Here is a 17,650-nt window from a genome sequence, read left to right on the forward strand (position 1 = left end):
TAGGGGTTAGGTAGTATTAGGTAGGGGTTAGGTAGTATTAGGGAGGGGTTAGGTAGTATCAGGTAGGGGTTAGATAGTATTAGGTAGGGGTTAGATAGTATTAGGTAGGGGTAGGTAGTATTAGGTAGGGGTTAGATAGTATTAGGTAGGGGTTAGATAGGATTAGGTAGTATTAGGTAGTATTAGGTAGTATCAGGTAGGGGTTAGAGAGTATCAGGTAGGGGTTAGGTAGTATCAGGTAGGGGTTAGATAGTATTAGGTAGGGGTTAGATAGTATCAGGTAGGGGTTAGGTAGTATTAGGTAGGGGTTAAGTAGTATTAGGTAGGGGTTAGGTAGTATTAGGTAGTATTAGGTAGTATCAGGTAGGGGTTAGGTAGTATTAGGTAGGGGTTAGGTAGTATCAGGTAGGGGTTAGATAGTATTAGGTAGGGGTTAGATAGTATTAGGTAGGGGTAGGTAGTATTAGGTAGTATTAGGTAGGGGTTAGATAGGATTAGGTAGTATTAGGTAGTATTAGGTAGGGGTAGGTAGTATTAGGTAGGGGTTAGGTAGTATCAGGTAGGGGTTAGAGAGTATTAGGTAGGGGTTAGATAGTATTAGTTAGGGGTTAGGTAGTATTAGGTAGTATTAGGTAGGGGTTAGGTAGTATTAGGTAGGGGTTAGATAGTATTAGATAGGGGTTAGGTAGTATTAGGTAGTATTAGGTAGGGGTTAGATAGTATCAGGTAGGGGTTAGATAGTATTAGGTAGGGGTTAGATAGTATTAGGAAGGAGTTAGATAGTATTAGGTAGTATTAGGTAGGGGTTAGATAGTATTAGGTAGGGGTTAGATAGTATTAGATAGTATTAGGTTGGGGTTAGATAGTATTAGATAGGGGTTAGATAGTATTAGGTAGGGGTTAGATAGTATTAGGTTGGGGTTAGATAGTATCAGATAGGAGTTAGATAGTATCAGGTAGGGGTTAGATAGTATCAGGTAGGGGTTAGATAGTATTAGGTAGTATTAGGTAGTATTGGGTAGTATCAGGTAGTATTAGATAGTATTAGGTTGGGGTTAGATAGTATTAGATAGGGGTTAGATAGTATCAGGTAGGGGTTAGATAGTATCAGGTAGGGGTTAGGTAGTATTAGGTAGGGGTTAGGTAGTATTAGGTAGGGGTTAGGTAGTATTAGGTAGGGGTTAGGTAGTATTAGGTAGTATTAGGTAGGGGTTAGATAGTATTAGGTAGGGGTTAGATAGTATTAGATAGGGGTTAGATAGTATCAGGTAGGGGTTAGATAGTATCAGGTAGGGGTTAGATAGTATTAGGTAGGGGTTAGATAGTATTAGGTAGGGGTTAGATAGTATTAGGTAGGGGTTAAATAGTATTAGGTAGGGGTTAAATAGTATTCGGTTGGGGTTAGATAGTATTCGGTTGGGGTTAGATAGTATTCGGTTGGGGTTAGATAGTATTAGGTAGGGGTTAGATAGTATTAGGTAGGGGTTAGATAGTATTAGGTAGGGGTTAGATAGTATTAGGTAGGGGTTAGGTAGTATTAGGTAGTATCAGGTAGGGGTTAGGTAGTATTAGGTAGGGGTTAGATAGTATCAGGTAGGGGTTAGGTAGTATCAGGTAGGGGTTAGGTAGTATTAGGTAGGGGTTAGGTAGTATTAGGTAGGGGTTAGATAGTATTAGGTAGTATCAGGTAGGGGTTAGGTAGTATTAGGTAGTATCAGGTAGGGGTTAGGTAGTATTAGGTAGGGGTTAGATAGTATTAGGTAGGGGTTAGATAGTATTAGGTAGGGGTTAGATAGTATTAGGTAGGGGTTAGATAGTATTAGGTAGGGGTTAGATAGTATTAGGTTGGGGTTAGATAGTATTAGGTTGGGGTTAGGTAGTTTTAGGTAGTATCAGGTAGGGGTTAGGTAGTATTAGGTAGTATCAGGTAGGGGTTAGGTAGTATTAGGTAGTAGTTAGGTAGTATTAGGTAGGGGTTAGGTAGTATTAGGTAGGGGTTAGGTAGTATTAGGTAGTAGTTAGGTAGTATCAGGTAGGGGTTAGGTAGTATTAGGTAGGGGTTAGGTAGTATTAGGTAGGGGTTAGGTAGTATTAGGTAGTAGTTAGGTAGTATCAGGTAGGGGTTAGGTAGTATTAGGTAGTATCAGGTAGGGGTTAGATAGTATTAGGTAGGGGTTAGATAGTATTAGGTAGTATTAGGTAGTGGTTATAGTTTTACGTAGTATTGGGTAGTGGTTAGGTAGTATTGGGTAGTGGTTAGGTAGTATTAGGTAGGGGTTATAGTTTTAGGTAAGGGGATAGAGGGAGGAAGACTTCCACCCCCACCACATTTCCCTCTCGGCTTCATTATTACGTCCTTCCCCCAATCTCTGTCCTACCTGACTCGTCGTCAGACTTGTGTTCGTTGTCGGAGTCGGTGAGTGTGAGGGCTGAGTTCTCCCTGCTGGAGAGGCCCGAGCTGCGGCGGGACTTGATCGCGTGACCCCCCCACAGCTGTACGGCGCGCTCCGGGGACATGACCCCCTCCGGGTCGGAGTCTGGATCGGAGCCGGCGCTGAGGGAGTAGCCCCGCTGCAGCAGGCCCAGCTCCGAGTGAGAGGAGTGGTAGGCAGCCTGGTGCTGGGTCTGGGTCTGGGCCTGTTGGTCACTCACTCCCAGCTCCGCCAGCGTGAAGCTCCCTGAGAACAGCAACAACCCAGTTAAACCAGACATATTATTCTAGGAGATTTCTTGGGGTTGGCAAGCTAAAGCAGGCATAAAAAGAGAAGTGACATTTAGGTGTGTTAATGTTTGCATTTCCTTAAAAACAGCATCTGAGATAAAGGGCACCATATGCAAGCTCAGAACCCGCACTATATACAAAGAGCTATATTAGAAACTCCAGGAATAAAACCAAGAGAAAACCAACTATGCAGATCTGAAGATAAGCAATGAAATCAATGGTGGGAAATGGGCCAGAGATGTCATTTTCATTATGACACATTTGTCTGACTGGTCGATGTGTTCCATTGTCAGAGAGATGTGAAAGAGTGAGAAATGACACATGACAGAAATAAAGAGATGAGATATACCAATGGTCCAGGTTATATGACAAAATACCCCATGGTTTGTAAAGGATTGATTGAAAACAGGGGTGCATTAAGCATGGTCGGGCAGCAGGAATTTAAATAAATACCATTTTAAAGTGATAGTATTATGTGAAGTTTGAGGGGGTTGGGGGAGTAGGGCTGTGGCGGTCATGATATCTGGTCAGCTGGTGATTGTCATTCAAATAACTGCCAGCCTCACGTTAATTGACCATTAATTAACATACAGATGTCCTCAAATTTGTTGGTACCCCTCTACAAAAAAAAATGAAGGCACAATTTTCTTTTAAATAACTTGAAACTGACAAAACTAATTTGCATCCACCATTGTTTATTCCATATTTAATAGGAGTCAGACCTTGCTTTAGATGTTTTATTCAACATATTATTGTAAATAATAAAACAAATGAAAATGGCATGGACAAAAATGATGGGAACCTTAACCTAATATTTTGTTGCACAACCTTTAGAGGGAATCACTGCAATCAAACATTTTCTGTAGCTCTCAATGCGACTTCTGCACCTGTTAACAGGTAGTTTGGCCCACTCTTCCTGAGCAAACTGCTCCAGCTGTCTCAGGTTTGATGGGTACCTTCTCCAGACTGCAAGTTTCAGCTCTTTCCATAGATGTTCGATAGGATTCAGATCAGGACTCATAGAAGGCCACTTCAGAATAGTCCAATGTTTTGTTCTTATCCATTCTTGGGTGCTTTTAGCTGTGTGATTTGGGTCATTATCCTGTTGGAGGACCCATGACCTGCGACTGAGAAAGAGCTTTCTGACACCGGGCAGTACGTTTCGCTCCAGAATGCCTTGATAGTTTTGAGATTTCATTGTGCCCTGCACAGATTCAAGGCACCCTGTGCCAACCGCAGCAAAGCAGCCCCAAAACATAACCGAGCCTCCTCCATGTTTCACTGTAGGTATGGTGTTCTTTACTTTGAAAGCCTCATTTTTTTTCGTCTGTGAACTTAGAGCTCCAGTTTTGACTCATCTGTCCAAAGGACATTCTCCCAGAAGGATTGTGACTTGTCAATATGCATTTTAGCAAATTCCAGTCTGGCTTTTTTATGTTTTTCTTTCAAAAGTGTAGTCCTCCTGGGTCTTCTGCTCAAAAAGCAATGGATGGTGTGATCAGAAACTGACGTACCTTCACCTTGGAGTTCAGCTTGTATCTCTTTGGCAGTTAACCTTGGTTCTTTCTCTACCATTCACACTATCCTTCCGTTCAGTCTGTGATCGATTTTCCTCATGCGGCCGCGCCCAGGGAGGTTGGCTACAGTTCCATGAACCTTAAACTTCTTGATAATATTTGCAACTCTTGTCACAGGAACATCAGCTGCTTGGAGATGGTCTTGTAGCCTTTACATTTACAATGCAATGTCTATTATTTTCTCCTCAGACAAATCTCTCCTTTGCTTTCTCTGGTCCATGTTCAGTGTGGTGCACACAATGATACCAAACTGTTCAGTGACTACTTTACTCCGTTTAAATAGGCTGAATGACTGATTACAAGATTGGAGATATGTGTGATACTAACTAAAGAAACAAAGTAGTTTGAAATATCACTATAATCCAATTATTTATTATCTTTTCTAAGGGGTACCAATAAATGTGTCCAGGACATTTGAGAATCTCTTTGTAGAATAAGCAATAATTCATCTCTTTTCACAGCTTCTTTGCTTTATTCTATGACATACCAAAGGCATGCGAGTATATATGAAAAAATTGCTTTTAATTTCATCACTTTTCAGGAGGAATGAAGCATTATTTCAATGAGCTGTCAGGGTACCAACACATTTGAGCAAGTCTGTAAATGTGTTTAGCATCTCCGGCTGCCATGCATAGCCTACAAGCCACTGATACGGACCTTCGGAACGTCTACATTTTAAAACGACTAATATTTTTCCCCAAACTATTTGAGGGAGTGTGCACATGCGGCTATTCTGTGTTGAGTGTTTAAGAAATAAACAGGTCCTCCTATATGCTTAATTCTGAGTTATTTATGCAACTTTAGATGTGATACAAATATTTGGCTATATGTTTTGTTTTCTAATACATTCTAAGGCTAAATGATGCAACAAATTACGATTTGAATAAAGTTGCTTGAAAGGGAAGCGCTCTGCTCTGTTTATCTCGCAGGCTGTACACACTTCATCAGTCTCTCATTCACAATTTGATGAGCACTTGATAATATTCTCACCCAGTATTCTCAATTTAATCTGGTCTGTACATATAGCCAACTTCTTTAAAAATAGCCTAGCTGTGAATGGTATGTAACCCAATAACAAGGCATGCCTACAGTTGGGAATGTGTGGCAAGTCTGTCAGTGAACAGCGTGCAGACAAAACAGGCCTTTAGCAATATTTCAAATACAATTGTGTGAAAACACAGGTTGGAAGGCAAATGGCTCTTGCTGAAAAGAGTAGACTAATCTGTCTGAAGGCTACCAAATTTTTTTATCAACTTTCAACAGTGGAGGCTGCTGAGGGGAGGATGGTTCATAATAATGTCTGGAATGGAATAAATGAAATGGCACCAAACATGTAAACCAGGTGTTGGATACCGTTCCATTGACTCCATCCTGGTCATTATTATGAGCCGTCCTCCCCTCAGCAGACTCCACTGACTTTCAAATATTGTTTGACAAAGTAAAATGAGAAAGAGAGAGTGAGAAAGAGAGGGAGAGATCAGCTTTTGACACGAACGCGTCGACCGTCACCGGCGAGCGAGCTGCGCATCAGAGTCAGTGAAAATGGAAAGCATTTTTTAGAACGATTATTTCCTCCTCATATTGTAGCCTACAAAATGTGTGTCTCCACCGACATGGGCTATTGATTATTGGCTATTGGCGCATTCAAGACAAGGTTGTTTTTATTGATCTCAGATTCTCAGTTTGTCAAAGTATTTCGATAATTTGTGCGATATTAAAAAAGATTCTGCCAGTCTCCTGTCGTGGGGGCACCCCCTCCTTCTCCGTGGCTGACGTGAGTAAAACATTTAAACATGTTAACCCTCGCAAGGCTGCTGGCCCAGACGGGATCCCTAGCCGCGTCCTCAGAGCATGCGCAGACCAGCTGGCTGGTGTGTTTACGGACATATTTAAAATCGCTCCCTATCCCAGTCTGTTGTCCTCACATGCTTCAAGATGGCTACCATTGTTGCTGTACCCAAGAAGGCAAAGACAACTGAACTAAATGATTACCGCCCCGTAGCACTTACTTCTGTCATCATGAAGTGCTTTGAGAGGCTAGTCAAGGATCATATCACCGCCACCTTACCGGCCACCCTAGACCCACTCCCATTTGCATATTGCCATAACAGGTCCACAGATGACGCAGTCGCCATTCACTGCACACTGCCCTATCCCATCTGGACAAGAGGAATACCTACTATGTAAGAATGCTGTTCATTGACTACAGCTCAGCATTCAACACCATAGTACCCTCCAAGCTCATCATCAAGCTGGAGGCCCTGGGTCTCAACCCCGCCCTGTGCAACTGGGTCCTGGACTTTGACGGGCCGCCCCCAGGTGGTGAAGGTAGGAAACAACATCTCCACTTCACTTCGCCACTGCCTGTTCACACCGCTATCATCCAGAAGGCGAGGTCAGTACAGGCGCATCAAAGCTGAGATTGAAAAACAGCTTCTATCTCAAGGCCATCTGACTGCTAAACAGCAATCACTAACTCAGAGGCTGCTGCCTATATTGAGACCCAATCACTGGACACTTTAACAAATGGATCACTAGTCACTTTAAACAATGTCACTTTAATAATGTTTACATATCTTACATTACTCATATCATATGTATATACTGTATTTTAAACCATCTACTGCACCTTGCCTATGCCACTCGGCCATCGCTCATCCATATACTTATATGTACATATATACTTATATGTACATATTCTCATTCACCCCTTCAGATTTGTGCGTAATAGGTAGTTGTTGTGATATTGTTAGATTACTTGTTAGATATTACTGCACCGTCGGAACTAGAAGCGCAAGCATTTCGCTACACTCGCATTAACATTAACATCTGCTAACCATGTGACCAATAAAATGTTATTTTATTTGATGTAAAATTACTTAGAATTGCATGAAAGGCGTTTTTAAAAAGGACACTTTTTTACAGGATCCTAGGCTGCTAAAAATGTTCTCCATGTGTGCAACTTCTGTAAGTGCCTCTACTCTACAGCTCTATGCCACTAATGTGATGATATGCATGCAATGCCTTATTATAAAAGGTGACTTTTTTATCTCATGCGTTCCGGTACCTCAGAGCCCTCCAGGTCACCCCAGTCCCCCCCCCCCCTCCCCTTGAGCTCACATTTGGTTCTGGCACCTCCCGATTTACGAATTAAGCACTGGTCTTTACATATACTAAATAATATGTGTGAAATTAGTTTTGATTTCGACTGGTCCATTATCATGTACCTGTCGGAACACGGGGCAGAGGGATAAAAAGACGTCATCCCTATGCACTTGAATAGCCAATGGAGGACGCTTTTCCTGCGGTTCATTTTCATGCCAGCCAAGTAGGCTGTAAAGAAAAGCAATGTACTTAATATTAGGTAAAGTGAGATATAAATATAGTAGGCCTAGCCTATGGAAAGTTGATGGAATCCTCCTCTTTTTAATAGAGGCCATCAAAACTCTTTTCTCACACAATTGCATAGCATAGCCTGTAGAAATGTTGCGCAACAGGAACATGTATTTAACTCCATGCATCAAACAGCTATGAGGAGCTGTCTCTCCCTTCGCAACAGGTGATCCTATTCCGCTCAAACTCTGAATGCTAGGGCTCTCATGAAGTGTTTGATTTGATTTTTAATTGCGTTTGCATTGATGTCAGAGTGATTAGAGAGACAATAGAGCGCTGAGTACCGGCCATTAGCGACTGGCCATTAGCAAGTTTGGCAGGCTACTAATGACCATCTTCAGAATCAGAACACAGTTTTGGAGAAGCCTAGTTACCGTGACGACTCCTGACTGTTGGTGTGGCAGAAATACGGTCAACGTAACAGCCCTGCTTTCTGGAAAGAGGAATGCATCAGCAATAACATGGAACATGACTCTGCTCTTAACAAATCACAAACACACAGGATCAACCACCAGGTGTATGTGTTGGTGGCAGAAGGGAAAAGGTGGCAGTTCTGAGTAATGGATAGAGAACTAATAGTTGCAGCACTGCTGCATGTCAATGTGAAAACTACAACCTCCCCCATCTCATAAACAATCCCTTAATAAGGTACTTAAACTATGTGTTGAGACAGCCAGTCCGAGGAAGAGGTATGGGTGATCTACACTAGTTGCGCAAGGTGGCTGGTAGCCTTGCGGTCAAGAGAGTTGGGCCAGTAACGGAGGTGAAATGTTTGTCAATATGTCCTTGAGCAAGGTACTTAACCCTAATTGCTCCTGTAAGTCGCTCTGGATAAGAGCGTCTGCTAATTGAATAAAATGTCATGTGTAGAGTGGACATGGGTGCCAGGACAAAACAAATTACCTGAAATTAGAAAAACAACAGCAATGGTTTCAGCTTCAGGATAAGAAGCAAAAAGGATCAACCAATAAATTTTTCGCTGCACTAATTAAAACAATGCTGTGAATGCAATCTCTCACAATCAGCTGAAAAGAAGGAATACAATTAATAAAATGAACTCATTATAGATAACTGCAGTGAATTAATGATAAACAACATTAAAGGGACAGTCTTAGAAAGGACAAAAGGGTTGTATACTGTACTGTACCTTTAAGATATCAGGAATAGTATCACAGTACAATTATGGATATATCAATCATAAAGGAAAAGTAATCATGATCAATGTGGACGTATGTGTGTACTGTATAGACAAGCAAAAACACGAGATGATTGTACACAGCTCATAATCTCAGATCGAAAGCTCTGGGATTTCCAGACAAGACACCTTGTACAATTGTGAATATTAGATATTAGTATGGTGTAAGATGTGTATGAAATATTACAACATTTAACACGGGCATGATAGAAATATTAACACAATTAATGTAAAAACTATCGATATAAAAACAACGAAATGTGGGAAGAGTATCTGGATCCAGCCATAGAAGGGGTAAGGGGAGTTGGTTTGGTTACTTGGGACGGGACACTGGAGTGCTCTTTACTGGTACTCAACAGGTACAGTAAGAGATAGGGGCAGAGTAGGAAGGGCAGATGCAGGGGATACTGGTCCAGCGTGACTGTGGCACATACCTGTGTAGTGCATACCTGTGTAGTGCATACCTGTGTAGTGCATACCTGACAGGAAATAGCTAATGCCGATGGGACCCAGCTCCACGTAGGCTGGGTGGGTAAGCAAGAAGACAGCACAACTCTACCATCAGTCACAAAAGATTCTCTGTACTGTACCGAACTGGATATCTCGTCTAGTATGGTTGTAATTTGTAAAACTTCTGCATTCTTATTCACACACGCTAAGATGTGGGAAAAAACTATACAATTAGAATGATAATGGTGATGTCACAGAAGCCTTTTCACTCTATTTCTCAACTGAAAACAACTGAGCTCTTTCACAAAGCCCCCAAACCAGAGCACCTATCTGGACCTTTGTTTAACCAGAATAGCAAACACGGGCGTGCAAAACTGATGATACAGACCAGATGTTTGACACCAAGCTTCCATTGATTAATGAGGGAGAAAGACAAGGTCATTTCTCTGACAAACACATTTTAGTCACGGCCCAGAATCTCCCTCAGTCCCAGTGTTGATGCACACACTTTACATATCCACAAACACTCAGGCCCTGCGAGCCAACAGCCCCTTTCAACGAGGTGCTGAAATAGGAGAGAGGAGGAGGCAAGGTCATTTGTAGAGAGACCTGTTTCTATGGCAACACAGCATTGTTCGCATGCCAGCAGGTACGACATTACTTCACTCGTCTCCTTTCAGGGCTCTCAAACGTCCTGATTGATGGCCTCATGCATATGCAAATGAGCTGCATGTCCAGGACAAGCAGAGTGTTTGTGGTCTGAAAGAGAGATAACATGAGTGCGTTAGCTGAGGTGACCAGGACAGACAGAGTGTTTGTGGTTTGAAAGAGAGATAGCATGAGTGTTAGTGGTTTGAAAGAGAGATAGCATGAGGGGGTTAGTTGAGGTGACCAGGACAGACAGATTGTTTATGGTCTGAAAGAGACATAACACGAGTGGGTTAGTTGAGGTGACCAGGACTGTCAGATCTAACTGCACATGACTGAACCTACAGCGATACGGGCCGTGTCCAGTGACAAACATGATGAAAAACATTTGTGTTGGAGCTTGGAGCTTGGAACCAGTAATGCTGGCTGAGCTGAGTAGCGCTGATTGAAAAAGACACCCAATATTTCCTGTGACAAAATCAATTTATTCTCAGAATGATACAACGAACAACCTAAGCCTCATAGCAAAAATCTAAATTCTGGAGAGCCCTAGGCAAGTCTGGGTTGTTAATATAAGTAATAATGCCAGAGATTTTGTTCCAAAGAAAAGTCCCTGCTGAGCTGAAATGGTGGACTCCCAGTCGCTTTCTCTGAAATGACTTCCGTTCTCAGGTACACAGGAGAACAGACCTTAATGAAAGCTCATAACTGTAATGAAATTGAATATGTTTCTTTCATTTTCTGTCCCAGAACTCCTTTCTTGCTTCACTGCATTTTCCCTGATTTGAGTTGAGAAAAAAACAAGGTGCAGCAGGGGAGAGAAGTTTGGAGGCATAAATGACGTATGGGTTTCACTTAAGTCTGAACATCAAGCGGAATTCAGACTTGGCATGCCTGGTTCTAATCAATGTCATTTATCTGCATTTCCTAGGCAAAAAGAGCAAAAACTTTCTTATTAAACTCTGCTCATGGCACATCTTCGATATCTATCAGCTGTACAGTGTCTAATCTCTCTCATCCATGTCCACACAGTGACAATGATCATCCTCATCATCATGTCCTCGTTGCTGCATTTAACATGCTCTCTGATCCTCAGTCACTTCGCATAGAGCGTGTTGGCGCATTGCTTTTCGGTCAGATCAGAGTCTGTGGGATGGAGTTTCAACCTTATGGATGCCCATTAAGGTCATGCCAGAGTGTCTTCTCCTGCTCGCCGCCTGATTGTTGAGCAGCTGTCTCTTTTATTCATGAGATTGCTCTTTGAGTACGTTTCCTTAAGTGTATTCTCCAGCCCATGGAGAACTCAAGAGTCCTCCATCACTGTATCAGGGTTCCACTCCCACCGTCATACTGCTGTGTTCCCTTATCTTCTCAGATGAGGAAGCAGCTCCCACCATCACTGTCACATGTGACTCGTTTCAGGAAGACAGGCGTATGTCGCACGTCACTACTTCACAGTAGAGGCTTTTTTTGGCAGAGATGCCTTCTGCAACATGTGAACTTTCATGTGCCTTAATAACAAACTTGTATGCCATCTGTAAATACAAATACACTTGCTAAACTACGAGCCTAGTTGGTTTAGCCACAGAAAAGTCTGGGACCTTCCCACAATCCATGATTGGCTGAGATAATGGATGGGCTGAACATGCCGAGAGAGGAGTTCAGATTGGTCTGCCATGTAGCACGCTTCTGTCCATCACATGAACTGCTCAGTATGTGTAGTAGATAATCCTTGCTACTCCGGCTGTTTTAAAATGTATAACGTTAGCCATAGAGAACTGTAAAAGTGTTGCTACTGCTCTCAACAACAGTGCTTCCCAGAATTTAGCAGGCTCTAGCGACAAAGTGGGAAAAAGTTGTCATGGACTGATGTTACTTTATGCACACGGTTGACTGGAGTGACTTGACACAACAACGGGCTAAACAAGCTGTAGCTGTAGCTACAGGTAAGAGTCTAGCTACATTATCAGATATAAGTTTATCATTTTGTCAGGAATAGTTTTCATTACAAGTTTAAGTGTACTGTTAGCTAGCTAGCGAACGTTACGTGTATGATCTGCGTAGTAATATTATTAATGTCTCAGGAAGCCATTTGCACTCCCTGTGGCTCAGTTGGTAGAGCATGGTGTGTGCAATGCCAGGGTTGTGGGTTCGATTCCCACAGGGGGGCAAAAAAATGCATGAAATGAAATGTATGAATTCATTACTGTAAGTCGCTCTGGATAAGAGTGTCTGCTAAATGACTAAAATGTAAAATGTAAATGCATTCCTAGTTATTACCTAATGTTAGCTAGCTAGCTAACATTGAACCTAGTTGGTTAGCTTTAGCTACCTGCAGATTCATACTCCAGCATTTCATGGACGGTGGCTAGCTATGCCAATCCATTTGTACTGTAGCTATGGGTTGGGATTATGGTTAATTAATTCGCTAGCTAGCTACATGTCTAAACAAAAGACTTCACTTTGAAAGAAAATGAGCACATGACCCATCAAGTTAGCCAGGTGTGTCTTGGGGGTGATTATAGCATTTCTTTCCCATGACCCATCAATTTAGACAAGTGTCTGGGTAAACATCATCTCATAATTATACAACTATTTATACAATATTTTTATCTGGACACTTTCAAAGTCAGATTAGGATATAGGCCAAGGAATAGATGGTGTATTTTTATCTGGAGTTTTCCTCATTGTAGGCTACTACTTTCACCACTTTTAGTCTTGAAATATTTGGTTGCTAAGAGGGTGTGAACAATGCTGAATAAGTCTAGACAAACAAGAGCTCTCCAGTAGGTGCACCTAAACATTCAAGGGCCATTTTCTCAAAAGTTGGGGTTACACTTTTGTGAAATACTTTCCCCATTGTTCCTCAACTGCAGTGTATGATATAACATTTTGTAGCTGTGAGTCTCTAGTTTTATCCAATGTAAAAAATAAATAAAAAAATCACAATTTTCAAATTGGGTCACATATTGCTGTGTTGCCTTTTTAACTTCTCTGGTGAGGAGCTCCCAGCAGCACTTTTGCTGAGGATGAGTATACTCAGTATTTCATGTACAGCTGATTTGGACTATAATAGCTTGGAGGTTCATGGTTAACAAGATGCATTGCTCTCTGGCTTTTATTTGAACTTTATTTAACCAGGTAAGTCTTTGACAATACATTCTCTTTTACAATAACGACTGACTAAAATAACTGTGCAGCAAAAACACTCCATGCAATAACAGAATAAGCAAAAAGACATATTTGCAACACAGTGTTAAAAAAAAACAGGGGACACAAATAATATCTACTGACTCTAAAAGCAGTCACAGGGTGGATAACCAGGTGGTGTAAACTGATAATGAAACTAGGGATGGAGATTAATTGGTTGAGTTTTAAATCCTGTTAGAGTTTATTCCAGTCAGTAGCAGCAGAGTGTTTAAATGTTTTGAAGCCAGAGTTGGAGCGGGATGGGGGAACAGAAAGGGAGATGTAGTTAGTAGAGCGTAGGCTGTAGGAGGACTGGGAGAAGGAGAGGAGTTGAACATCGACAAGGTCTAAAAACTATTCATTTAAAACAACTTTTGTTGGAGTTGAAGTTGCTACACTGTTCAGAAAAAGCTGAGTTCAGACAGAAGGAAATGGCTGAAAAGATATGAAAAGGTTGAGGAAGAACAAAGCCAGTAATAGCTTTTACTGGCTTGAAGCTAATTATCTTAGCAACAGGGGCTTAGTTGTGGCGAAGACATTAAGGGCTACTGTACCCTACCATGCTCATTTTCCAATCCAAGCTAATTTGCACCCATTCCAGTGCATCGTTCATCTTATACAAATAATGAGGGAACCACTGGTGTGGGTTCTGACTGGGACCCAGAAAGCTAATAGCACCTCTGGAAATGCAAGGAAACGCACTGTGGAGCTGGAATTACACTGGCTCCCTCCCCTTGGCATGAACAATAGCTCATTGCTAAATCAACGCAGATCTCTCCTAAAAGCACCACTGACTAAGATCTGAGCCTCCATTAGTAAACCATTGTGCAGATTTATGAAATGCAGCCAGTCTTAATGACACACTGTAAACCGCTATACCACTGGAGTACCACTAAGGCTAGCTCATAGCAGAGATCTGGAGGAGCACAGAACAACTCTTTTTCTTGTTCTAAATCCTGGATTGTGCTGGAGACAATACCACACTACAGGGCCAGTAGAGGCAGGAAGGCCATTGGGCCAAAACGAGATTACGACCCATGGCTGCAGTGTTCTGAGGCCAAGTCTTTTGTCGATGCTGTACTTCAACAGATAACCATATCAATGCCGCATGGCCATACATGAGGCAGAAGCAGCCAGAGAGCATTTCACAGAGGAAGAGGTCTCTATAGTCCTGACGAGATACAGGACAGGCCTGCTCACAGAACTACATGGAAACATAGATGCACTGCTTGCCCTCTCCTCAGAAAGGCAATGATGGAGACTCATGGTGCCAACAAGTGTTCCCCAGCAGGAATTCTGATATATCTTTTTACTTTTACCCCTTTTACACCCCAATTTCGTGGTATCCAATTGGTAGTTACAGTCTTGTCCCATCGCTGCAACTCCCGTACGGACTCGGGAGAGGCGAAGGTCGAGAGCCATGCGTCCTCCAAAACACAACCCAGCCAAGCCGCACTGCTTCTTGAGACAATGCCCGCTTAACCCGGAAGCCAGCCGCACCAATGTGTCAGAAGAAACACCCTGTACACCTGGCGACTGTGTCAGCGTGCATTGCGCCCGGCCCGCCACGGAGTCGCTAGAGCGCAACGGGACAAGATCATCCCTGCCGGCCAAACCCTCCCATAACATGGACGACGCTTGGCCAATTGTGCACCGCCCCATGAGTCTCCCGAACCAGGATCTGTAGTGGCACAGCTAGCACTGTGATGCAGTGCCTTAGACCACTGCACCATTCGGGAGGCCCCTAATTTTTTAATTTTTTTTTACGCTGATCTTAACTTTGTTTGTCCATAGCTGTTTTCGGTCATTTCCTATGACCAAAAACAGCTATGGACATCAGAACAGCAATAAATAACTTCGATTTGGATGAAAATGCCTCTAATCCCCGGAACTCGAAGGAGGAAGCGGAGTATTCACAACCCTGAGTCAATAATTTATTGAAGCACCTTTGGCAGTGATTACAGTCTTTCTGGGTAAGTCTTTCTGGGTAAGTCTCTAAGAGCTTTCCACACCTGGATTGTGCAACATTTGCCCATTATTCTTCATGAAATTATTCAAGTTCTGTCAAATTGGTTGTTGATCATTGCTAAATAACCATTTTCAGGCCTTGTCATAGATTTTCAAGTAGATTTAAGTCAAAACTGTAACTCGGCCACTCAGGAACATTCACTCTCTTCTTGGTAAGCAACTCCAGTGTTGACTTGGCCTTGTGTTTTAAGTTATTGTCCTGCTTATTTAATCTCCCAGTGTCTGGTGGAAAACAGACTGAACCAAGTTTTCCTCTAGGATTTTGCCTGTGCTTAGCTTCATTCCGTTTTTGTGTTCTTAAACTCCCCAGTCCTTAACGATTACAAGCATACCCATAACATGATGCAGCCACCACTATGCTTGAAAATATGGAGAGTGGTACTCAGTAATGTGTTGTATTGGATTTGCCCCAAACATAACATTTTGTATTCAGGACAAAAAGTGAATTGCTTTGCCAAATGTTTTGAAGTATTACTTTAGTGCCTAACTCCAAATAGGATGCATGTTTTGGAATGTTTTCATTCTGTAGAGGCCTCCTTCTTTTCACTCTTTCAATTAGAGTAGTATTGCTGTCACACCTGCTTCCGCTTCCCCTCCCTTGCGCTCGAGGGCAACAGGCTACCCTTCTTTACATGCACCTGTCACCGTCATTACGCGCAGCAGTGCTCATTGGACTCACCTGGACTCCTTCACTTTATTGATTAACCCCTGTATATCTGTCTGTTCCTCGGTGGTGTTCCCTGTGTCCGGATTAATTGTTGTTATGTGTTCCTGTCCAGACGCTGTTCCTGTTCCGTTTCATGTCCGTCAGCTATTAAACCTTCACTCCCTGTACCTGCTTCTCATCTCCTGCGTCGATCCTTACAATTGTGGAGTAACTACAATGTTGTCAATCCATCCTCAGTTTTCTCCTTTCACTGCCATTCAACTCTGTAACTGTTTTAAAGTCACAATTGGCTTCATGGTGAAATCTCTGAGCGGTTTCCTTCCTCTCCGGCAACTGAGTTAGGAAGGACACTTGCATCTTTGTAGTGACTAGGTGTATTGATACACCATCCAAAGTGTAATTAATAACTTCACCAAGCTCAAAAGGATATTCAATGTGTGCTTTTTAACTTTTAACCATCTACCAATAGGTGCCCCTCTTTGCGAGGCATTAGAAAACCTCCCTGGTCTTTGTGGTTTAATCTGTGTTTGAAATTCACTGATCGACTTACATTTAATTGTATATGTGCGGTATAGAGATGAGGTAGTCATTCAAAAATCATGTTAAACACTATTATTGCACATGCAAATTTTGTGACTTGTTAAGCTAATTTTTACTCCTGAACTTATTTAGGCTTGCCATAACAAAGGGGTAGAATACTTATTGACTCAAGACATTTAAACTTCTCATTTCTAATTAGTTTGTAAAAAAAAAAATCAAAACATTACCCCATAATGTCAAAGTGGGGTTTTGTCTGTATGCCAGTGATAAAATTATTCTATTTAATACATTTTAAATTCAGGCTGTAACACAATGAAATGTGGAAAAAGTCAAGGGGTATGAATATTTTCTGGCACTGTACAGGCACTGTACATCTCGCTGGTTTTTCTATGCATCATCAAGACCAGAGGGCAGTCTCGGGTAAGACAAAGTGAGGAGGGGTGTGTCTCTTTGCTAACAGCTGGTGCGCAACCTCTAATGTTAAAGAAGTCTCAAGTTTTTGCACGCCTGAGAATAACATATGATAAGCTGCAGACCATACTATTTACCAAGAGAGTAAATAGTCCGCACTCAACGAGCTGTATAGGGCCGTAAGCAAACCAGAAAATCCACAACCAGAGGCGGCATTTCAGTGGCCGATGATTTTAATGCAGAGAAAATGAAATCCGTTTTACCTCATTTTTACCAGCATGATCACCTTTACTCTACACACAAAAAGCATACAAGACTCTGCCTCGCCCTCCCTTTGGAAAATCAGACCATAACTCTATCCTCCTGCTTCCAAGAAAAAACTCAAACAGGAAGTACCAGTGACGCACTCAATAAGAAAGTGGTCCAATGAAGTGGATGCTAAGCTGCAGGACTGTTTTGCTAGCACAGACTGGAATATGTTTCGGGATTCATCCAATAACATTGAGGAGTTTACCATATCGGTCACCGGCTTCACGAATAAGTACATCGACGATGTCATCCCCACAGTGACCGTACATACCCCAACCAGAAGCCATGGTTTACAGGCAACATCCGCACTGAGCTAAAGGCTAGAGCAACCGCTTTCAAGGAGCTAATATGGTCCACACACACCAACACCCTTGTGAAGAAGGCACAACAATGCCTCTTCCCCCTCAAGAGACTAAACATATTTGGCATGGGCCCTCAGATCTTCAAACAGTTATAATGCTGCACCATTGAGAGCATCTTGACTGGCAACTTCTTGACATCCGACCTCAAGGCGCTATAGA

General features: G+C 42.3%; 1 protein-coding gene across 1 annotated transcript in view; it reads right to left on the bottom strand.

Annotated features, from left to right (window-relative positions):
• Positions 1–2,294: 2,294 nt before the first annotated feature.
• Positions 2,295–17,650, bottom strand: part of LOC123742502 (teneurin-2) — a 35,921-nt gene continuing 20,565 nt past the window's right edge. Inside the window, exon 2 of the mRNA XM_045717389.1 lies at positions 2,295–2,678. Coding sequence (XP_045573345.1) covers positions 2,350–2,678 — 329 coding nt within the window. The 3' untranslated portion in view covers positions 2,295–2,349. The remainder of the gene's footprint in view (positions 2,679–17,650) is intronic.

The sequence above is a fragment of the Salmo salar genome, chromosome ssa04 (genome assembly GCF_905237065.1).
Source record: "Salmo salar chromosome ssa04, Ssal_v3.1, whole genome shotgun sequence".
Lineage (NCBI taxonomy): Eukaryota > Metazoa > Chordata > Actinopteri > Salmoniformes > Salmonidae > Salmo > Salmo salar.